This window comes from Natator depressus, chromosome 2 (assembly GCF_965152275.1).
Source record: "Natator depressus isolate rNatDep1 chromosome 2, rNatDep2.hap1, whole genome shotgun sequence".
Taxonomy (NCBI): domain Eukaryota; kingdom Metazoa; phylum Chordata; order Testudines; family Cheloniidae; genus Natator; species Natator depressus.
Genome location: NC_134235.1, coordinates 230,719,128 through 230,743,406, shown reverse-complemented (window position 1 = coordinate 230,743,406; position 24,279 = coordinate 230,719,128). Strand labels below are relative to the sequence as shown.

At 44.6% G+C, this 24,279-nt stretch overlaps 1 protein-coding gene across 1 annotated transcript in view; it reads right to left on the bottom strand.

Annotated features, from left to right (window-relative positions):
* APBB1IP (amyloid beta precursor protein binding family B member 1 interacting protein) overlaps positions 1 to 24,279 on the bottom strand; it is a 99,621-nt gene that overhangs the window by 24,555 nt on the left and 50,787 nt on the right. The window contains exons 6-10 of the mRNA XM_074946112.1: positions 18,559 to 18,718; positions 14,404 to 14,525; positions 7,451 to 7,525; positions 5,345 to 5,488; positions 2,209 to 2,319 (exon numbers count right to left, since the gene is read on the bottom strand). Of these exons, the coding sequence (XP_074802213.1) occupies positions 2,209 to 2,319; positions 5,345 to 5,488; positions 7,451 to 7,525; positions 14,404 to 14,525; positions 18,559 to 18,718 (612 nt within the window). The remainder of the gene's footprint in view (positions 1 to 2,208; positions 2,320 to 5,344; positions 5,489 to 7,450; positions 7,526 to 14,403; positions 14,526 to 18,558; positions 18,719 to 24,279) is intronic.

Sequence of the window (24,279 nt, the reverse complement as noted above, 5' to 3'; positions counted from 1 at the left end):
TCTCCATTAAGTGTGCATGTGTTTTCTGGATAATAATAATACCTAGCTCTGATATAGCGCTTTTCATGAGTTCAGCGGTCCTCAGCCCACGGTCCAATTAGCATACAGCTGCAGCCCAGCTCTGCCCTGTGTGCCTGGGGTCCCGGGCTCTCAGCTGCTCAGCACGAGGGTGTTCGAGCTGCCCCACTACCAGTGCAGAGGGATCCAGCCGGGCTATCCTGCTGCCCAGCGTGGCAGGGATGGGGTCCAGGTTGGGGCTGCTGGCCTGCCCTACGTGGCGGGAGTCCAGGGTCGGGGCTGCTGGGGGCCCCATGGGGTCGGGAGTCTGGGGCTGCCAGTGGGCCCCATGGGGACTGGGGCAGCTGGCCTGCCCTGTGAGCTTCAGGATCCGGGGCAGCTGGCCTGCCCTGCGAGCTCCAGGGTCCAGGGCAGCTGCCCCGTCCTGTGAGCTCTAGGGTCTGGGGGAGCCGCCCGGCTCAGAGAGCTCCGGGGCAGCCACCCGGCCCCATATGGTGGAGTCCACAGGGTTCCCAGCTGTCCTGCTGCCTGGCGTGGTGGGGTCCAGCCAGGCTGCCCCGCCACCCAGCGCAGTGGGGTCAGGGCTGCTGGCCCGCCCCATGTGGTGGGAGTCTGGGGTTGTGGCTGCTGGTGAGCCCTGCAGGGTCGGAGATCCAGGGCTCCTGGCCGGCCCTTCGAGCTCCAGGGTCCAGAGCTGCTGGCCTGCCTTGCGTGGCGGGGGTCGGGGCTGCCACGCGGCCCCATGAGGTCCAGGGTTGCTGCGTGGCAGGGGTCCAAGACCAGAGGCCGGTCTATCCTGCCTGGCAGGGGTATGGAACAGCTGACCGGCCACCTGAACTCTGGGGTCTGGGTGCAGGACTGCCAGCCGGCCCCGCATAGCGGGGTCTGGGGCAGCGACGCGGCAGGCATCCAGGATGAGCAGCTGGCCCACCCCACATGGTTGGGGTCCGGGGCAGCTGTGTGGTGGAGACCAGGGTTGGCCTGCTGGCCCCATGGGATCCGGAATGGGCAGCTGGCCACCCGGCGCAGCAAGGGTCAGGGTCAGGGCTGCCGCTACTCGGCCACCCGGCCACTGCAGCCCAGGTAACATATTGTGGGCCACATATGCAGCCCACAATGTGCAATCAGTTGAGAACCACTGCATTAGTTAATCTCAAAGTGCTTTCCAAAGGACGCAAATGTAATTATACCCATTTTAGAGATGGGGAAAGTGAGGGACAGAAAGGAAGTGACTTTGCCAAAGTGGTTTGTGGAGAACTGCATTATCTAAACTGCTGAACTGTATTAATCATTTAAATCTGCAAACAGAAAATCAGTCTGATTCATACAAATTATTTGTACTTGGGCCATGTGTAAACTAAATTGGCAACACTTGAAATTGGACAGATACTTCTTTTTTGGATAACAAGTCCATTAAAATGCAGCTATAACCGAAAGAGAAAAATTAAAAATGGCACTTTGCTGTGTATCTGCTTCTTATTGTCTTTCAGGTTGACTAACCATTGTTTGGTAGCAGCTCTTGTTAGCACCACAGGCCCATAAGAGCTGTAGAAGAAGAATCCGTATCTTCTGCCATGTCAGTGTTGCCAGATATGTTCTGATTTCTGAATCTTTATTATTTTAGCTAGTAATCTAGACCCGGTTAAGGCCATCTAGTGCCCTAGATTCATCATGCCACAAGGCACCTCACAGTTCTGGCCCTGCGCCATGGGCTCACCCCTCCACTTGGAGTATAGTGGCAATGCGGCATCCCCTTCTCTCCCTGAGAGGAGCAGGCAGTTGCCTTGGGTCCCTCATCTCCCCACCTGGAACAGCAGAAAGAGGAGACCCAGTACTTTCTCCAGCAGCTGGACTGTAGCTACGTGGGTGGGCCAGGCCCACCATGCTCTTCTCCTCCTGCCACACAGAGTTGTGCTTTAGAGCATGACATCTACTGGGCCTAATCCTGCAAGATGTTGAGCAACATCTTAAGGGCCCCAATTCAGCAAGGTACTCGTGTCTACTCTTGTGCTTAAAGTTAAGTAATTCCTAAAGGTACATTGCTGAATAGGGCCAAAGTGACTCACAGGTGAGGGTGTGCAATATTGTTGCAGGAAGCACTCTGCACCTTACAGGATCAGGCACTTACCATATCTGTATATGGCAGCAGTTAAAGCACACATTAGTATAACAGACTTCTCTTGTACATACCTTTAAGACAAAGCAGTAATCCGTAGGTGCCTTGTATTTCAGTTTGTACTGAGTACCATAATAAATATTCAAATTCTCGAATTGTATGAAGCAAGCCAAATCCCGGGATGTCTAAAAAATGGAAACCAAACATTCTGTTGTTACAGGGAATTAAGCTATGATGCCAGACACATTAAAGAACCTTTTTTCAAACCACTTTGATGCTGAATCTTGTTTTAACTGTTGTGGATTTTATCAAATCGGAGAGAATGACAAGTGTTTGAGTTGTTCTTAAACTTTAGTGACCATTAAGACAAACAGAGAAAGGTATCAATGCACCTTTAGAATCACAATGAAACATTTTACTACATTCCATATAAATCTGAATTTTGCTGTTTTAATCCTTTGTTTTGTTTCCAAGCCAGTGAACTGTTATCCTTACTGAAGAGAGTGGTTCCTAGTAGGAAAAAACTTTAATTGATTAAAATAGATGTAGGTCCTGCAATGACGCTTCTGCAGTTCTAGGGGGAAATGGTGTTAGGGAAAAAAATATTGTTTTTATTCTAAGCAACTGCCTTTCCCTTGGAACATACAGTCAATGTGTGTAAATTTACACACGAGTAAATGAGCCACATTTCATCTGTTCCTGCTTCAAAACTGCCTTAAAAAGACAATTCCAGCCCTCCTCCCACCGCATCTCCATGCGCTGGTATCTTTCTGTCTGCCACCGTAGGTAACCTATTATTTGTTCGTACTGTGTTGCTGTGGCAACAAGGTGTCTATTGGCACACTTTGCTGCGTTAAGGATTTCTAGGTACAATGTATAATCTTCATACTCTTTATACATGTTAATGCAAAAACAGTTCTATCTCCATATCTTTCTGAATATGCCCATATACTTAGTAAATGAATGTACACTGGACACCTCAAAAAGCTTCTCTCCTTGGGGGTGGAGGTCATATTTTAGTGTAACATGCTTGCTTATTGTTACGCTTTCATTAAGATACTTCCTTGGGGTCACTTTATTCACACTGGTAGTGCCATTTAGTGGTAGCTCCATCAAAATACCTGACAAGAGGGGACAGTAGCATGAATTCTGTGCTCTGGAATGCCTTGGTATTAATTATAAGTATCTCCCTATTCAGTACCCAACCGGAAGTTCCTACTGAAGTCTTTGTGAGTTTTGCCATTGACTGCAATGGGGCTAGGATTTCACACGGAGTGCATTCAAATCAATTAAACTTACGGGCAACCTCAACACCAAGCCTTCAATGGGAATGACAATGGAGTTCTTGCTTTTCTTAGGAACCAATGCATGATTGAGTCCAATCCAGATACAATTATTTAAAGGGAAACATTCATCACAGATAAGTAGGGGAAGTAACAAATTATCATGTAGAAGATAAGTCATTTATTGCAAGTATTTTTGCAAAGCCATAATGTTATTCCTATTGCATGACCAGACAAAACGAGACTTTAACTGCATAATTTAAAGAAAAAAGTTTAAACAAGTAACTTGTGTGTTTGGTGCTGCTAACTTCTTGGGCTTTCCATTAATATCAGTTTGTGGGACGGAGAATGATACTTAGGTGGACTAACGGTTTGAAGCAATTGCTGGTGTGGAAATAGTGACACGATTGTGGTCAAGGACACTTTCTCAAAGTTTTAGGGCCTGACTTGCACGCACAAAACAAGCATAGACCTAAATATTAGGGTATGCAAAATTAACTGCATGTTTGTTTTCATGGGCCTAGATATATTTTGAACGGTCAATATAAAGTGCTCATTTTATTTTTTTAAACATAGCCCAAGGTATGTCAGATTTTCTTTATTTCCATTTTGCTAGAAAGAATTAGACCAATTTCATAGTCCACCATTCTTGGAATGAGAGTATTTCACTAATCTGCATTGTGATTGGAGAAAATCCTTCCAATCACAGTTCTAGACTGTTTGGTAAGAGTGCTGTATGGGTGAGAGATTCATTGAGGAATGGAAAGCCCAGATGACCACTGCCTTAGAAGTCAGACACAGCCATTCTATAAACTACAGTACAAGCACGGCAGTCATCTAATTAATGCTGCATTTTGCCCGGACTTGGGTCCTAGTCTGTTTCTGCACCTGGGTCACCTGAGTAGTAGCACTACATGCCTCTGCCACTCACTGGCGGACTTGTCTCTTATTTTTTAAGTTGATCACTATTTCTTTCATTGTGATTTATTCAGGGAATGACAAAAAATTAAGTCCCATTGACTTGGTGTACATCATTAGCTCTGGGTATGGGGAGGCTCAGTCACTGGCACAAGCATTTTCATCCAAAGCAAATCTGAAGCATTAAGAGCCATAAGTGGCAGCACTTGTCAGAATATAAAACTGCCAACCCAGTACCCAAAAGTCATACCAAGGATGTTACTCTAGAAATGAGCAGCAGTGAGCCCCCTTCTGCAGTGCACTTCAGGCTCCTTTGCTTATCCACTGCGGGCTGGCAATTCAGACTCTTTCAATACCCGGTAATGGTAAATGTCACTGTATTAGATTCTGTCAACCTGAACGCCTCTGTCTCACCTCTTGTTCTATTGAGGGCAGCCTTAAAAAGCTGAAAAGGCACAACATATTCTCTAGGCAAAGATCTCTTCAGGAAAAACATTTGGCATATAATAGCACAAAGACTTCAGAGCACTTCCCTGCAACGGCTGTTGGCATGGCAAGTTGGTTACAAACACAGACTATAAAAGCCGGACTAGAGCTTTCAACTGAGTCTTGTTATAAACAATGTCAGGTTTTCTGCACTTCCATTTTGCTATACAGAGTGAGACTGTTTGCAAACTTCTTAAATTCCCTTCCACGAGGAACTAGATATGAAGTAAAAGCATTATTTGCAGCAAAGTGCCAGCTGACAGGCATTGGGGTTTTCCCCCCATTGACTTCAAGAGCGGCAAGATTTCACCCAATGTTTTTACCTAACTGAAGAAACCAAAAATGGGGGGAACTGTACAGGATTTCTGTGACTACATCCTAATATTTGCACAAGTGTCGCAGTCAAAGGAAAAATCTGTCGCAGATGCACCAGCCATTGCTCTCAAAATGTCACTTCAGGAGCTCTTCACTTTCACCTACATGAATTGCTGTACTGCTAAAATGATTCCTTTGATTTCCTGACCTTGGTCTTTCCCTTGGGGACGTAATAAATTCCAGAAGCTCGTAGAAGAAAATAGCGCCTCTTCCAGGACTTTTTTCCATCTTCCTTCAAATAAAGGGCCCCTTCAAGTTCTGGCACAGTGACAGACGTCCCACAGAAGCTTTCCTGTGCAGCGAGAATTGGATTACACAAAATAAATGAACTTGAGTACCCATATTAATAAACAGCAGCAAATTGTTCACTTAAAACCAGACATTTTCTGCAACAGTGAATGTATAAAGATGGGGAGCCCAGTTATGGAACAGAGTCAAATATGTAAACGTGAGTTTTCCATATTAAAGTGCTCATGTGGGACTTGGGCATTCTTTTTAGACACTTGCTCTGGGAAACTGTCCTCACAGCAGAGGGCCCACACACAGCTAGCTCATTCCCTTCTCTTAAGCCACAGACTAAATATTTAAGGGTTAAGTAGTGGATAGAGACTTCTACCATTATGCTCTTTGCATAGTGGTGGACTTCTATTTCTGGCCACCCCTAGTCCTGGACCAGAAACAGATATTACCTAATGAAGGATTTGCAATCACCTACTAAAGACTTTAACCAGAGAAAGCATTTTCTGCTGAGGTAGATAGAATAAAATGCTTGGCACCATTATTCTCACATGCTCGGGTTTTTGACTATTGCAACATCTCTAGGTTGTGTAGGGAAATACTTAATATCCTAGAAACTGCTCCTAAAGGCACCAAGAACTTTAAAATAAAATCAAAGATTGAGAGATTTCTATTAATACTTATTTTTAAGCACATAACAGCATTCACAAACCATGTGAACAAATACATGTTATTGTTAGCCATGAAACTGCTCCTGTTGCGAGGGGTAAAACACTCAGGGTAATCTCTAATGTCAACATACTTTATTTTCTCATTTAGAAGTTACTGTGGACAGCTCTCTGCTTGCTGATATTTGGTGGCTTTGTTATCATGCACTAATTCTAAAGTGGAACTCCCCAGGCATCTGAGTGTAGATTATCCTCTTCCTGCATTTGCATCAAAGCTAAAATGTTTGCCCAAAACTAAAGGTTTTTTTCATTCCCTTAGTTCTGTGATCATCGTTTGTTTGTTATAAGTCTAGATTTCTCTTTCTCATCTTAACTGAACTTTCAACAAGAAGGGTCAGAAGATAAGTAGGCTTAAACTGGAATCAAATCCAAAGGCTGCTTGTATAAGCTGGCCGCAGAGCTAACACTAGTAACTGTAGCAACCTGCATGGAACTTGGGAGGAGGAACTCAGGTTGCAGGATGGAAGAGTCTGGAAGAGGAATCAGGAAGTTAGTCTGTATGCATGTGGCTTGAGTGCTTACAGCAGCATCTCTGTGAATAGTTCTCTTTATAAAGAGACAATTTAGTTTTACAAGCATGGAGTCCTTTCATGGTACAACCCAGCATGTAGGACATGAAACAAAAACTCGTGGGGGTGGGGGAAATGTACCTACTTTAACCAGAAAGAAAAGCAACTAATTATTTCATTATTATCATTATTGATCAGTCTTATTAATGATTTAAAAAATAAAAAGCCAATCTGTTTCTAGCCCAGGAGTGTTTTAGACTATTGGTAATGCTCTATTGGGGATCTTGCAAGCAACACATTTCTGCAACAATGTCAGAGCTAAGATGAACCTTGATTGCAGGTGCCTCTTTAGAGGACTGTGAAAGTGCAGTGCTCCTAATCCCCTGCTGTCCTTGTTCAGGCCCCAGTCCTGTAAACACCTAAGCAGGTTCTTCACTTAACGGAAATCAGTCGGACTACTCACTGTAGAAAAAAGCTAAGCACACGTGTAAATATTTGTAGGACTGGCACCTAACAGAAGAAAGGAATTATCTGCACTATGTTTTATAATAAAAATATAAAAAAATATACGAAGTAGACTCTATGCTTTCAGTGGAGAGCTGCAGATGAAGTTGAATAGCTTCCTACACAGCCTTAAACACAAAGCTGGTAATAACAAACACAGAACTTCCTGTGACACATTAGCAAACAAAGAACTAAGCACGGCTGCTAAGAGCAGATGTAGGCTGTGGCACTCTGCTGCATCAGCACTTGCACCGTTACTTTCCCAAGCTGGCTTACCTCCAGTAGAAACTCTTTGTTTTTCTCATTCATTTCCTTGCCTTCATTTTTCCCTTTGTTTGCCAGGTAGAAATTCTGATTAAAACACAAGAAGTTGATGTTGAACAGAAAAGACAAAGAATATAAATGAACAGATCACATCATTATTCAGCCTTTCTGTATTGTGCACTGAGCTAGATGGTATGAGGCAGGTAGCCAAGTATTGCTCTTCAAATCTCATTACAGGAAACCTTCACCAAAGCTGCCTGTTGGAGTTTATATGTCAATTTTCTCAATCTAAAATTCATTTTACCCATATACCCCTACACCCCACCTCAACCCCTTACTTGAAAAAAATGTGGCTCAGGTCTTGATTTTGTTTGGCTGCTTTTCTGGGTCAGTGGGTTTGATTTTATTTTTTCAATTTGAACACCGTCCGAGCTTCCTAGAGGTGGGCGTTACAGAACATGATTGAGGGTTATGCAGCAGATTAGTATGTGATGAAGAAAAATGTATGCCAGGAACTGAATGCACAATTTTCTAGCAATCAATGTTTATGGTGTGCATTGCTTCAGAAATGGAGCTGTGCATGTGCTACAGTTCTTTATTATTTAGTAACAAGTGTTTGGACACAGTAGATTTTACAGAGTTCCTTATTTCTGCATTTGTATGTTGCATTTTTTCACCATCCAGGAAAGTACTTTTTATCCAAGGAGTCCTTTGAAGGCCAAGGGGTTATTTTGCATACTTGTTGACAGACGCTGTACACCACCACATCTAGCATCAAACTCATTGTTTGAGACTTGGGCCTAAACTTTGAAACAACGCCTCCACCACTGTGGGTGCAAGTATCCTCACCTGGAATTGCACCCATTCAGAAGCCTATATGCCTAGACAATGTAGCTGTGCTGTCTAAAGGGGTACAGTTGCAGACACAAGTAGTTGGACCCACATTTAACTGTAGACTCGAAACTGTATCTGGAGTTGTGAAGGTCAGGATCATGCTCTGGTAAAAACCAAGGCCCAAATCTGTTGGCAGCTTCTAAACCTAAAGGCCTGCTGACTTGAAACCAAAGCAGGGAAATAACAATGTTTATAAATAGTCCCTTTGGCTTTGGTTGAATTATGAATAAGGTAAATTGTTTGCTTTATGGCCCCTATCCTGCAAACAAAAGCTGTTTCATCCAGGTAGAATTCTGCCACATTTTTTGAAAGCTGGCTACCTAAAATTACTCTCCTAAATCCAGCGTAAAGAGTGTGATTTTTTTTCTCTTTTCTCTATTCCCCCCAAAACCCACCAACAGTTCCCATTGACTTCAGTGAGACTTCTGTGTCCTCAATAGTTCTGACAGTCAGATGAAATATTTACATGCAGATTTGTCCTAGAAATCAACAAAGGCCAAAATGTGTCATGGGTCTGCAATGTCTTTTTTCTCTTTTGGTGACATTTGCCAGTTAAAGGAGGAACATGTTGTGGTTATACCAAGCAATGTAACCAAACTCCACCTTCATGTGCAAGCAGGTAATTGGAGACGACTGCCACCAGGCAGCCCAGAGAGAAATCGGGGAACCCAGCTTGACCATGTATCCACATCTTCCTCCGCAAGCAGCATTTTGCACGCAGCTTTGTGGGAGAGCAGGGCTTGTTCAAGACGGTTTATTTTTTCAGGGAGACCCCAGGAGCAACACTTATTTTTAAAAAGTGACCTTAAAATGCACAATGTCAAACAGGCAAGCCTAAAAGCACCATCAGCCGCACCTCGTCCTACGCTCTTGCCATGGCCACAGCAATGATTAAAGAAAAAAATGAAAGACACTGGAACATTCAAAACTGGGCTATTTTTTACTAGAAACAAAATGGAGCTCAGACTCAGGATTCCCAGAAGTAGGAAAGACTAGACTGGCTACTAGCTGCCTGAGCACATGGCTAATCTGTAGTTCATAGTCCAGGGCTAGATTAAAGTAAATACATGAGTCTAGAGAGGTTGTGGGCAACCTGCGGCCTGCAGGTTGCTCATGGCCCATCAGGTAAACCGTTGGTGAGCCGCCAGACAGTTTATTTACATTTGCACGGCCGCCTGCAGCTCCCAGTGCCTGTGGTTCGCTGTTCCCAGCCAATGGGAGTTGCGGGAAGCGGCATGAGCCGCAGGGACGTGCTGGCCGCCACTTCCCACAGCTCCCATTGGCCGGGAATGGCAAACCACAGCCACTGGGAGCTGCAGGCGGCCGTGCAAATGTCAACAAACTGTCTGTCGGTCTGTCAGTGGATTACCCTGACAAGTCGCGTGTGGCCCGTGAGCAGCAGGTTGCCCACCACTGGTTTAGGGCCACAGCTCCTGGAATCCCATGAGTACATTGGAATCTCTGCTTTCATTTGGAAATATGTGCATTTCTAGCCCTTTTGGTTGTAAAAAAAAAAAAAAAAGCCTTGAAAATGTGTCCTGAGTGTGGCTGGAGCCGTGATGCCTGCCTGAGTCTGCAGATAGCCTGAAACAACAGCTCTGATGAGGTGAAGTACCACATTCATCTCAGTGCAGTTGCTAATCAGACAACTCCTGCTTTGAGCAGAGAACTCTGTGGTGCCATGCAATCATAGCTCTGCTGCGCTGGTGTTGGCAGGAGCCCCTGCCCACAAAGGGGAAACGTTGAAAAGCAAGTAGGGAATATAGCAGAACAAGTCCCATGACGACTTTGCTTGGCTGGGTGGGGGTTCCCCTTCAGGTAGGATGGACTGTAGTCCATACAAAGTTAGACTGTTGGGTAAATTGAAGCTTCCTCCTTCTCTGGACCAACACGGAGCTACAGGAGGACCTCACTAACCCAGCAAAAGGCTCTAGTGTGGGGGCCTTTGCCACTATCAGCTCAGCAGGGAAGGGACCATAGGAAACCCCAATGTGTGGTTAGGGCCCTGGATTGTCTCAATCTGGCCCTGTTACAGTCACCAATGCACAGATTCAGAATGACGCTGATGGCCTTAATGAGACCACAAAGGTCCTCTTACTATGCGTGATTTACATTAGAGCATCTGGCATTTATTTAGGAAAAACAGACCACCCTGTGCCTACAGTCAGCGGTAGAAAGAGAATTTCAGTAATGACAACCAGGTGGCATCGCGCATAAGGCTGCTTTTTGTCAGTGCAGGAGGGTTTTGCCACCCAATCCTATGCTATACAGATGTATCATTTCATGTTTCCCTTGCCAACATGCATTTCATTTATTATGGTTCACTTCTTGTATGTCCCTTCTATTCCTGAAATCTGACAGTATCTGACCTTTATTATCCTTCAATGGATTAGGCCCAGGGGAGGAGACTGCATACTGCACTTGCTATATCTGTATCACTGTGTGGTCTACCATTGATCAGAATGCCATTCATCATGTGCTAGGGGACCACGTGTCCACAAGAGGTCATTCCAAGTCCAATAGTCAAAGGTCATATTAAAAGACAAACTGTTTCCCTTCTGCAAAGACCCTGGGGGAGAAGTGTGTCAGGGTTGGGAGAGTCAGGCCATTAATGTGAATGCTGCCTAGATTTGCTGGAGAGCTCTCTCCATATATACACAAACCTCCCAAGCATGAATATTTCTATTGTTTGCAAAGGAGGATGTGTCTATCTGTGGTAGGGAACTGAGACTCCTTAACAGATGGAGTGATTCTCTGGGATTACAACACAAGAACATGCATGTACATAAGGGGGCAGAGTTACAGAATAGAAGTAACATTAACTTTGCCCCTCTCTCCCAACTTTCAGATTCTGCTTTTTGAAGCCTTTGTGTTCATGTAATAGTTATTTTTGATGTAACAGCCCAGTCCCCCCTCACCATCGAAGAAAGATAAATAAATTCTGGTATGTAGAATGCTATATCAAGCACAAGATGCACACTCAGTGAAGCAAGGCCACATCAGGCTATACATCATTGAACACGGTAGGGAATGAGGCAAGGTTCCAAAAGGTCTATGCTCCCGGAAGTTCTTCTACACACACCTGCATATGAACTGACAAATTGCTCTCCACTCTCATAGCCATGCGAACACATAGCCAAGAGAGTGATGAGAAAATGACATCAGAAATTACCTATGTGCAGTGCCAACAGAAAGTTAAATAATCTTTGTTGGCTTTAAAAAAAAATGCAAGGGAGAGCACAAAGATAGCCTTTAAACCATTACAAAAATCAACCAAATCTGAATGCATTTCCCCAGTCCACAAAGTGGCATATGTCTAACCTAGGGATTAGTTCTATACCAAATGAGAAGTCTGTACCAAAATCAGAAACATCAGAGCTGTTCAAAAGAAAGACTAATATTATTTTTAATATTAACAAAAGTGGCTTTTGTTTTTTGTCTTTGATAGCACAAAATCTTACTCACTTGAAAATGGCTGGACTGTTTTGGTCAGACTTTCCAAAACGCAGGGCCAGGCCAAGAGATGGCCAAAGTTATAAGCAACTGAAAAAGTCCCTTATAGAATGAGCTACTTATATAACTTAAAGGCAACTTAAACTACAGGCACAAAATGAATTAAAATAAAGCTGTGTTCAGCAACTCCCTGCTACAGTATCTGGTCTGTGTGTGCAAGTCATATTGACTGTATACTAAAGCAATGATGCGCGGTAGTGCAGATGGTGTTTTTCATAATCCTAAATCAGACTGTATCTGCACAGCCCTATCACTTCGAAGATCACAAACACGAATCTGGAGAAGCCGGCAGCAGCTTAAATCAAAGCTAAGTAGGGTCCAGGAAACTAATCTTCAAACTTGGCTTCCATCATATTGTTTAACAAAGTTACTGCGGCCCATCTTCTATATTCTAGGATAGACTCTCCTCCACTTCTGTTAGCGAATGGGAGAACAGGTGGTAAGTGAGAAAGATTCATAAATATTAAATTCTTCTAAGAAAAAAGCAGCAATAGGAATGCAAGTGCCTAAAAATAGTATGTACACGAAACATTAAATTGTATAAAGTCTGTTCTTGTGTTATGATCCCAGAAAAATAAGACCATTTGTTTGAGGGACACTGTCAATTTAAAAATCATGCTCCTGTCTAAAACATTCTTACCTGCTATTGGGACATATAACAACTAACAGCAGGTACTGGGCAAAACCACTTCTCTATTTTCTGTTTGCTTGTGCATTTGACTGCACTCAGTGTATAGTCAATTTCACTCTTGTTTGTGTGGGTCTTTCACATGGCAGCAGAGGAGAGAAAAACAAATTTAGAAAATAGGAATCAGATTGTAAAGCCAGATTGTAAATGCATTAGCAGAGGGACAGGTGTAGTACCTTCCTGAAACTATTAAACTTTAATGGACTAAATTTGAAGTTCAGTGTCTCTTAAGTGGACATTTGCCTGCTACAGTCATACACCACCTTCTCTGGACATAGATATTCATGCACGGAATTCTTCATGGTTATTAAATTATTTGGAATTCTTACACACCTTAATTTTACCTTTAGTTTTAGCATCGCCGTTCTAGTTTAACCCCTCAGATGTCATCCCTTGGACAGAAACAGGAGTCCATACATTCAGGACACAGGCACCAACTCACAGGGCTCTGATAGGTGTAGCTGTCTCCCCTAGCTTATCAGTGGTAGTAGAACAGAAGCACAGAGCAGCCACTGTTTGAAGCACATTGTGTAAATACTTTCAATCAGTTTTACAAAACCAAAAGGGAATGTGCACAATTTGATTTACAGGGCCTGATTCTTTCTCATTTACAGAAGTGCAAATCAGGAGATCAAAACAGGTAGAAGAGAAGAATCAAGACCAGAGAGTATTTCAAAAACAAGAGATTAACATTTTGGTTTGTGAGTTTAACATCAGCTACCCTGTGGGGAATGATCTAACCCAAATGTATGAAACAAAAGCATTTCCAGGAGGGTTTTTTCCCTCCCATATTACAGTCTTCCTCAGGTCATTATTATTCTCTAGGCTCTTTGAATTTTAGTGTCAATGCCAGATAGCCTGTTTTTTTACTATTTTCCCCCAAAAGGTCAGCCTAGCATCATTGCAGCTGCATTACAGAGTGATTTCAGTCTTTCAGATGTTAAGGTGTTCTTCTTTTTGTGCATGCAACCCAATATGTGTTAATATTCCAGCCTTTAGTCATGGGCTTCTGACCTTCCATCTCAATAACTGAGTCACTGCTGCAGATTCATGGAGCAGCCTCTTAATGTGATTTCCATTGCACAGTAAATTATATCACAAATGGGTGAGCGTGATGATGTGCACGTCCTCATGAAAGAGTGGAGATCTGAAGATGAAAGCCCTATTTTGTAAGTATTTTAAAAAGTATATTATAGAAACAAAGCGAAGGATAAATGCTGGAAAGGACCTATATTGTATGACTCACTAACTTTTGTCAATGGCTGCTAGCATTAGCTGGATAGCATGTAGGTGGCAAATGTGTAAGGGATAACATCCTTCCCCCAAAAAATATATAAACCCAATTAATCTTTAGATGAAGGCATGTTTAATAGTTTAGAAGAATGTTTAATAAGTTATTGTAAGTGCTTATATAACTTGCATGTGAACTGTGTCATGTTCCTCTCTAGTGGCTGATCCACAGAGGATAACAGCCTACTACTAGTACCAGCTAATGGAGCTTCTCCTTTAGCTCAAGTTGCAGAAGTCCATGCTGCAGTGCTGATGGTCTTGTGTTCAAACACTGTTTCTGATCTGCATTCATCTTTACATCTGAGCCCTGTGTTTACACAATAGCTTTCACCATTGCTCCCTGCAATGAAGCTACACAATTGGGGAACTGAAGGTCTCATTTTTAGCAGTGTAGACAAGGCCTAGGAATATACTACAGAGGAAAAGCTCTCTTGTGTGTTTTTTCCTTGTTACTGAAACCACAGATTTGTTTTTTCTCATTTAGAACTGGCTGAACTAAAGCCAATAAAACCTCTAGCATGCACAGTGTAAACTAACCCACGTCATTTTAAAGTATTTTGCCAATATCATGTTACCTTACCTGGGGATTTTTGAACACAGCATATTTTTCATTTTTTTCCAAAAACAAAACCTTATTTTCACTGTCCCGGGTCCAGTCTGATAAGACTTCAACAACATTTTCATGGTCTTCAAAAAACCTTTCTACAGAGACAAGAAAGGTCAGCGTAAGATAAACACACACTCCAGAGGCAGCAGACAGAAAGTCCTGTCTCGGAATATAACCATTGTCTTATGTTCATTCAAGAAGTCAGAGCCCTGCAGTCCCTTCCTGTGCAGAGAAAGGAGCCTCACCTCACAGAAGAGGTGGAGTGTGAAAGGGCAAGGCAACTCTGTAGCATGTAGCTCTGGCATCCCCTTGGTGCTAGCTCCATGTGTAGGATACAGCACACGTGTTAGGGGGCACGGCTAGCCAGGTTGGGGCTGTAGTTAGTACAGCTGCTCTGTATCGAGTGTTTTATAATGGGCATGAAGTAAGTTGTGAAACTGAACATAGATTAATGCCTGCAGAGCCAGCATTAACTTGCCATGCCCTGCACAAGCCTTTTATCCTTGTTTCCAAAGCTCTGATTGCTAACGTCGTCTTTCTACGTCTCTGAACGGACACTGCAAGGAGTGGTGCAAATGCTTTGCCACTGGACGCGCTCGGGCACCCTTGTCCCTAAGCAGCTAAGTCAGGGTGCAGCAAACCTCTGCAGGTTCCCCAAGAGCACTCTTGCTCTACTTTCAATAGCCATTGGTGACCCCATTCTTCAGACAACTTGGACTGTACTGATGCGGGAGGAGATGAGGAAGCACATTCTGATGGCCTTTTCTAGTGTTTCGTACCCTTCTCAGACCCTCCTTCAATCCCTCAAGTGGAAGGGTATGATACAGTCCATCAACACTCAGTTCTGACGATTTAACAACTGTGTGCTTTCAGACGTTACAGAGGCTCAGCTGGGGAGCCTGTCTCAATGTACTCAGTTGTTCCTCAGCAACACAAAGCACTGTAATACTTTTAATAAAGCCACTGACAATGTAAACCACTGTATAATTACAGGTAAGGAACAGAAGGGTAAATTGTATCCTAAAAGATATGAATGTAACTTGGAAATAACTTTCAAAACAGTGGCCCTAGCAGTAATCCCAGCCACAATGACAGTACGGAGGAATACAGTCGCCTCTAAACCGGGGTACAAGTTCATTATGTGGTTAAATTGCTCTGTTGCAAAATACAACCCAATGTTGTACCACAGTAAAGCCACAGAAAACCTTCATGAAATTTTTCAATATGCAATTTATCTGAAGGAATAGCTCATTTCATTTACATACAATCTCATATGATAAAAACATATGTACAGTACTCTACCAAAGATGTTCTGATACACAAATAGCTTGGACTCTTTTTGGAATATTTACTCACTAATCTGAAACATTGGCCTCTTGGGCTTGCTACTCAAAGTAATATTTAAAAAGGCTACACTAGAACTCTCATGCAGGGAAATGACATAGAAGAGTATAGTTTCTTTGTACAAATGTTAAGATTAGAGCTGGCCAAAACATGGGAATTCCAGTTCACGGGAAATTTCAGGTCCATTCCAAATTGGAACCAAAACAAATTTTTCTAAATTTCCCATGAAACAGATACCTGAAAAAAACTGCTTTGTTCCCTGAGAACCTGACAGCTGCTGAATGAAAATAGCAGTGTGAAACTTACCAGAATATCATTTTTACTCAGCAGCTGCCAGGTCTCCCAGGGCTCTGGCTCCAGGGCCGCCCCACCATGCAGACTGCTCTGGGCTGGGGACCCCCCAGCTTCCAGACTCCCAGCCCTGTTGGCTTCCTGGGGAGCCAGCTGGGTCAGGAGTCTTGAGCCCTGGAGTCCCTGATCCCAGGCAGTCCACAGGGCAGGGCTGCCCCAGAGCTGCAGACCCTGGGAACCTCTCCCCAGGCTTCCAGGCTGCCTGTGGAGCTGTAAGCTGAGCCTCAGTTGAAGCCAGGGTTCATCCCAGGGCTGGCTTCTGGCTCCACGGCAGGGATCCTAGCCTGGCATGGCAGGGCTGCCCCAGAGCACTGCACCCTGGAAGATGGGCTTGTTGGAAGCTGGGCAAGCTGGCAGGTTATGGGAACCTGCCTGGTTCACTGCGAGTTTACTGAACTCGAGATCTTTCTGTGAAGCATTTTGGGTTCAATGAAGTGTCATTTTCTGATGAAAGTCTATTGTAGTCCAGTAAGTCTGCTTAATCAGAATGTTAATGGTACTATTTTAATCCTGTGAACAAATGTACAAGGGGGAATAAACAGCAGACTGCATTTTAAAACATTTGAAGAGAATTAACGAAACCTCTTTCTGCTACAGTATATTTCACACCAGGGGAAACAGAAGACCTCCTGACACATACTGCTCCACCCAACCCAAAATACCCTTCTACAAATGATTAAACTTCATATCCAGCTCACTTGGTCCAGAAGATAGGGCAGTGCAGTGAGATTCAAGAGACTTCAGTACTATTCCTGCCTTTGCCACTGACCTTGGGCAAGTCATTTCCCCTGACAGTTTCTATCCTTCTACTTAGATGGTAAGAACTTATGTGCAGGGGCTGGGACAGTCTCTTTTTACGTTAGTACAATGCCAAAAATGATGGGGCTCTAAATACAGCTGGGACTTCTAATTCCTACTATACAACAAATAATTTCTATTTCTTTAAAATGTCTGAACACCAATCCTAATTTCTTTCCCTGTGTTTTCCCCAATATCCTCTGCCTCTGGCTATAAGGCAGGGGATTCAAAATGGCATTTCAGATCATATAAACACACAGGTAAACACCATGGTCCAATGGTTATAGTGGTTCAGGAAAGAATTTGGCCCTATGCTGCCATTCAGTGTTCAGGGATTTCTATCCAGGTCAGACCAGACCAGAGACAGCAATTTCCCAAAGCAAGGAAACACTCTAAAATTATTCAAAGTGACATCTGTGACATTTCTTGTGCCATTTCCAGTCTCTCTCTAGTTAAGATAAGCAGGTACAGGAGAAGATGGCAATATTCCTTCATGTATCATCTTAATGGGGTAGAAAGAGTGGATAGGCAATTACTTTATCTGCCACTCCCAACAGTAGATGAATATCTCCATGTTCAGAGGCACCCAGACTCTTTTCTAACCATTCACCACATCTGATTTATAGTGTAGAAGGATTATTCCTGGGACTTTTTTAGTACATGAGGTTGATGTTAACTTTCTTAATACATTTTCAAATCTGCGTTGGCTTATTATGGCTAGGTGAGTTTATACATTTATCGTTCTAAAGGCCATTTTCAGTTTGCAATTTCTCCAGGGCACTGCCACATTGGGAGAAGGTCATGGCAGCATTTCTTTCTTCATTAATACATTTTGAGCATGGCCCAGAGACAGACATTTGTGATAGTCCAGAGGGAAAGAACCTTCCATCCCATTCAGGCCTCGAGGCCTCTTTGAAACCACATTGATTAAATTGTACCCATTTGTGTGAATTCTTACCTAGCTGTTCCCTAGGGGCTCTGAGGTCAGCCGAAGCAGGCACGTTACTCTTTGGGTCATGAGGCACCACCAGCTGAGTGGCAGCCCTACTGAAGAAAAGGAACTCTATAGCGTACGTGATCTGTACTTAAAAAAGCAGCCACAGGTGAAGCATATCAGAAACGACTGACATGCTGCTCAGAAATGTTTGCTTAATTACAGCACTAGCTGGCCCAAGCGAGATCGCTCTGGCCAACAGCACTCCACCACTGTACTCTCTCATCTAAGACTTGAGCTGGTTTTTTTGTATAATCATTCAACTGGTTCATTTTGTGTGTGTGTAAAATCTGAATAATGAAAATGGCCGTTAACAGGGAGTCTCCATGGTCTGCTGCACTGAGGTGTGGGAGACACATTCCCCCAGAGTGACAGAGGCTCAGTACATCACCACACCACAAAGTTCCACCTACTGGGTGGACTGGTACTTTCTGCATCACTTTGACAGCAGGGAGTGATGGCATTCCTACAATTCAGACAGACTGCTTCAACAGTGATGCCTCCAACACAGAGAGAGAGCCCATAAATGGATACTGGGAGCAGGGAAAACTTAGAAGTATAGTCTCACTTTTAATAATTATCAGTACCATAGAACAAACATACCATAAGCCCAGATAGGCTCTTTGCCCTATGAAACTTACCAATTTGTAGTTCTGGGTATATTTCATACAGACACCAATCCACCTTGCAATCACAGTGGGTTTTCTCAAAGAGGTTGTCTAAAACATCTCGTGCCACCTGCCGTTCATCCACCATCAGGGACTTAGTACTGTTATCATTCATGTGCACCTTGACAACAAGCTGAGTACAGAGTCATATAAAGTCAGTTAATTTCAGCAGAGAATAAAAAGCTAGGCTGGTCAAGAACCTGCTAAAACAGATAAGAAAGATTAAGGCTGAAGGTTATTACAGATTCAAAAGGCACCACGTACTACACTGAACTGGGAGAATAATATATCTTGGGAGCTTGTACATTCTGTTGGCACCAAAGAAAAAGATCTGTTGTAAAAAAAGAAAATTAAACTTTGTATTGGGCGTAACTCAAGGAAAGGTGAAATGGTACACAGAGAGATCGCAGAATTTCAACTCTGCCTCTCTGAAGTCTAGTACAATGAAGGAAAATGCTAGGCAGAATAGCCAAGTACAAAGTGCCCTTAATGAAGACTAGAAAGAAACAGTTACTTATGTAATTGTAATTCTTCAAGATACGATGAAGATGCGTATTCCACTTGGGTGTGTGCATGCCCAGCATGCCGGAGTCCACGGATTTTGCCCAGCAGTACCCATAGAGAAGCGGTGTTCATGCCGCATTGCCATAGCCCCTTCCCTGGCTATGAGCGGTTGTGCCACCTCGATGTGAGAGGTTGTGCCACCCGGTCACTTCCTTCACACCAAACACCCACAGACTAGACTTTGATGCAGAGAGGATGGAGAGTGGGTTGTGGAAGACACATCTGTATCGCATCTTGAAGAACCAGGTACAGTAAGTAACCACTGCTTCTTGTTTAAGAAGATGCAGCCATGTATTCCACTTAGGTGACTAACACCCAGGAGACAGGGCTCAGAGACTACCCAAACAAGCATGGCAGGACCGCTCTGCCAAAACTTGCATCCACCTTGGAAGATGCGGTAATGACATACTGGGTCATAAACGTATGTACGGACAACCATGTAGCAGCCCTGCTGATGTCCAGCATTGAGATGTCACTGAGGAACGCTACTGCTGTTGCTTGCGCTCTCATAGAACGAGCTCGCGCCTGCTGAGGGGGGGCATAGCCAAAGCTATCTCATAAGCAGTCCTGATAAAGGATTTCATCCATTTAAAGATTGTCTGTGAAGAGAGCATTTGACATGGTCATACGATCTGCATATGAGGTGAAGTGAGGCAAAGCACAAAACTGTTTAGTCCTGTCCAGATAGAAGGCTAGAAATTTTCCTACCCATAAGATCCATTCATTCAGTGTCCTTATCCTTGGTAGTGGACTTAAACCTGCCCTGCTGGGCTCTATTGTTCACTGAGGTTACAACTAGGGAATTTGTGGATGTATGGAAGTAAAAGCTCTCAAATCCCTGCACTAGAATGAAGGAGCATGTCTCCATGCACTTTGCTGCAAGGGGTACCAAAGCCAGTGTGCTCCAGCAGGCTCAAGGAGTACAGCCATCAGAGATCGAGATGTAGGCAGTCTTGCCTAGTAGTCAGAGCAGGAGTCAGGTCAAGTGGGCAGAGCAGGAATCCAGTTTAGGGAACGAAGCCAAGGGTCAGCACCAGAGCCATCAGGGATCAAGCCAGAGTCACAGTCAGAAGCCATGGTCAGAGCCAGGACTGGTAGCTGAGGATCAGAGGTGAGGTGTAAGGGCAGGAGGAGAGGCAAGGATCAAGCACAGAACAGGAGCATGGTGGAAAAAGGAGTGAAGGCAGGGGTAAGGAGGGAGCCAGGAGCAAAGCAGGAAACAGGAATGGGGTTGGGTGCAAGAGGCAGGCAGAAGCAGGGTCCAATGCAGCCACAACAGGAAAACACCTATTCCTCCTCCTGGCTTAAATAGCATATTTGGACCAATCAGCTGAGCTGGGCGATTCTCCAATCAGAACTCCCATGGGTGGTGCCTTGGCTGGGGCTAGTAGCTTCTCAGCCCACCAGGTTTAAGTAGCCATTGGGTGAAGGCCAGGATGTGGCAGCTGTCTGGAGACTCCCAGGCCTGAGTTCAAGACCCAGGACATTATATCATCATTAACAGGGAAGATGATTCTCCCAAGGGCAGATGGCTGCAGGATATCCAGTAATTTGTGGTTGTTCTTCTGCAGGAACTCTGCTTGGATACCTAGAGGAAACAGTCATGTGCCACAAAAAGTCCTGGTATGCCTTGAAATCCTCTGGAACCAAAGGGGAGGAAGAGCCAGGCAGCATGGAATCATCCGGGGACGAAGATGAAGCAGTTAATTGCGCCAGAGCTGGATTCTGCTCCTGGACTGACTGACCTGGATGGGATGACTCTGGAGGTGCTGCAAGGGGAAGGCTCCCCAGTGCCTGGGCCTGTAGCAGATCAATGGTCACCACCACAGATGTGCCTGGAGATCTCGCTTAGAGAGTGAGATGAGGAGCATCCCATGGATTCCATGGAGGCCACTGTTATGGATAGTGCATTGGTGACCACTAGGTGCCAAGTCAAGGGCTCCCACCCTGATGGAGAGACAAGCGCCAATCCTGGTACCCATAGCACTCCATGAATGCTCCCTGATGCAGGTCAGGTGATGGAGAATGAGAGGAAAATGGCATCGAGGTTGGGATCTAAGAGCCCCAGGCTTCCAGGGATAAAGGTGGAGCTAGCTCTGAGGGTGCGACCAACTGTTCTGACTTGTCCATAGCCCAGAATGACAAGGCAGCTCGTGCTGACGGCGGAAATGGTACTGGCTGCACCGAGTACTCCTTCGTTGTTTCTGGTGTGACATACTCCATATGTTTTATAGAAATATGCTTATGAGTGTAAATGATGCAACTGGAATATGCTTTATGCAAAAGGTCTCTTGTAAGGTATCATTACAAAGCTTATAATCTACTGAGTGTGTTCATCCTATTCGTATGAATGTATCATTCTTATATCTAAAACTAGAAATATGAAGTATTACTCTGAGGTCCTACTGTAATTATGCAAAGTGTGGGCCATTAACGGTGGCTTAGAATCTTGATGGCTTCCATTAACTAGGACAATTGGTTGTAAATGGCTCTGTTTACTTGCAGCCTTCCCTTGTTCCTGTGAATCAGCCGAGGAAGAATAGAGGCTTGGGGTCTCACAGGACATGTGAACATGTCACATGATACTGAAATCCATCTTAAACCTAGTGCTTTTCCTTTTAGAAGGAGGGGTGGAGACCCAGAGAGACAAAAGATTCTGGCTTTGTGCCAAAGATATAAAAGGGGGTGGAACAGAACAAAGGGGGTTCTAGCCATGGGAAATCCCCTAGTTACCACCTGAGCTGGAACAAGGACTGTACCAGGGGAAAGGATTGGGCCCAGACTAAGATGGAGTCTAGTCTGTGAAAGAAGCTTATTGGAATGTCTCTGGGGGTGAGATTTACCTGTATTCAGTTTCTTAAATGTATTAGGCTTAGACTTGAGTGTTTTGTTTTATTTTGCTTGGTAACTTACTTTGTTCAGTCTGTTATTATTTGGAACCACTTAAATCCTACTTTTTATATTTAATAAAATCACTTTTGCTTATTATTGAACCCAGAGTTAGTGATTAATACCTGGGGGAGCAAACAGCTGTGCATAGCTCTCTATCAGTGTTATAGAGGGTGGACAATTTATGAGTTGACCCTGTATAAGCTTTATACAGAGTAAAACAGATTTATTTGGGGTTTGGATCCAATTGGGAACTGGGTGCTGGAGATAGGTAACCTGCTAAGTGGTTTTCGGTTAAAGCCTGGAGCTTTGGGGGCGTGGTTCAGACCTGGGTCTGTGTTGCAGCAGGCTAGTGTGTCTGGCTCAACAAGGCAGGGTTCTGGAGTCCCAAGCCATCAGGGAAAACGGGCTCAGAGGTAATTTCAGCACAACAGGTGACAGTCCCAAGGGGGTTTTTGTGACCGAACCCATCACATCTGGTAACGGCACCAGTGTTGATCCTGAAGTGTAAGGGACTGGGGCGTAGGCAGTCTTGCCTACTGGTCACAACTGGGCTGAGGTCTGCCCACCAGGGACAGTAGTTGCCGAGCAGGAGTTCGAGGAATCACGTGAGTCAGAGTCAGGTTGGAGTCGAAGACCAGAGATCAAACAAAGCCTGGTGTTGCAACAAATTGCAGTCTGTGTGATTGCCCAGGCAACTTCCTGGGGCAACCATTAGGGTTAAAGAGGGTGTTTGGCCAATCAGAGGGCTGCAGGGTACTGTGACTCTGGGTTTCTTGGGCAGCACTTCCTGCAGGACCTACTCCCCACGGTGCTCCCTGGCTGTGCCTCTGCATGGCCTCCCAGTGGGAATATCAACTGTTCCAGACTCTGCGGACCCAGGGTCTAGTCCCCAGATCCTTACACCAAGTCAGCAGTGGTACCGAAGTAATTGACGGTGCCATGGTAACATTGGCGGTGCAGGTTGCAGGGATGCTGAAGACTTTTCCAGTGCACTGAGCTTGGCACCAGCTCCACTTCCACTCACTGTGGAAGGGACACATCCAGTTAGAGTGCCAACATTCACAGGTTCAGGAGCCTGTCCAGCCACCAGGGCTATAAAACACGAAGCCTTGGAAAAGTCCTGGACCAAGGGCAAGGCCAGGACAGAAAGGCAGAAAAGGTCTGTTGCCGCCTCAAATGCTACCAGTGTGGAATCAACCGGTGCTGGCATTGCCCTCATCGGCACCAAACTCAATGGATGCCCCAGGGTCAGAACCAGAGTTAACAGTACAGGGTCTCTGACCTCCTTATGAGGTACCACGGAGTGGTTGACCGGGACCTGTTCCATCCCATGCACCAACATTTACCCCATGCTGATCCACATGTCTTCTGGAGGATCAGTCCCCACATGACCTGGAGTGGCCTTTCCTCAGTGCACCTGATGGAGAATGACTCCTTCATCTCTTCAAAGAGACGCCAGCTCCAGGATGTGAAGCAGCAGCACTCTCAGAAACCGCTGGCGATCTCCGATCTCATGAGGACCTTCGTGCTGAAGCAGGCCACATAGCCTGTTCGAGCAGGTGCCGCTTCAGACGAAGATCCCTCACCACCTGCACCCATTTGGTCAACAATCTGCAAATAGAACATCACTCCTTGACGTGGGCTTCGCCTAGACACAGCCAACATCATGTGTGGGGATCATTGTTGGGGATGGCCCCCACACACGACAGACTATATTTAGAGGAACTGAAGAGAATCGGGGCAGCATCACCTCATATAGCCAAAAGAGGGGCTACAATCGTGAGATGTACGCATCGGCCCTCTATGGGCAAAATTCTCTGGCTCCGGCGTGCTGGGGTGACACACACCAAATTGGAATACATGGCTCCATCTACTCGAAGAAGAATATTGACTTGGATGTTTTAGACTTAAATTAGGAAAAGAATGGAAGAAACCTTGCTATGCCAATCAGCTAACCTGGGTTCATGTGCTGCAATGGTGGATACTAGTACAAGACTGCAATAGACAGATCATCACTTACAGTGATTGACTGCAGAAATCAAAAGAGTTCATTATTCCTCTTGAAGCACTCTTTAAATGACAGAAACAATATGCATGTTTATTGTGAGGGGGAAAAGATTAAAAAATTGCTAAAATATAAAAGTCAGAGAACTGCGAATACACAGTAAGAAGAACAGTCAGGTCATCCACTTGCACTGGAAACAGCAGAACAATTCCCTGCCGGGAACCATATGTTGA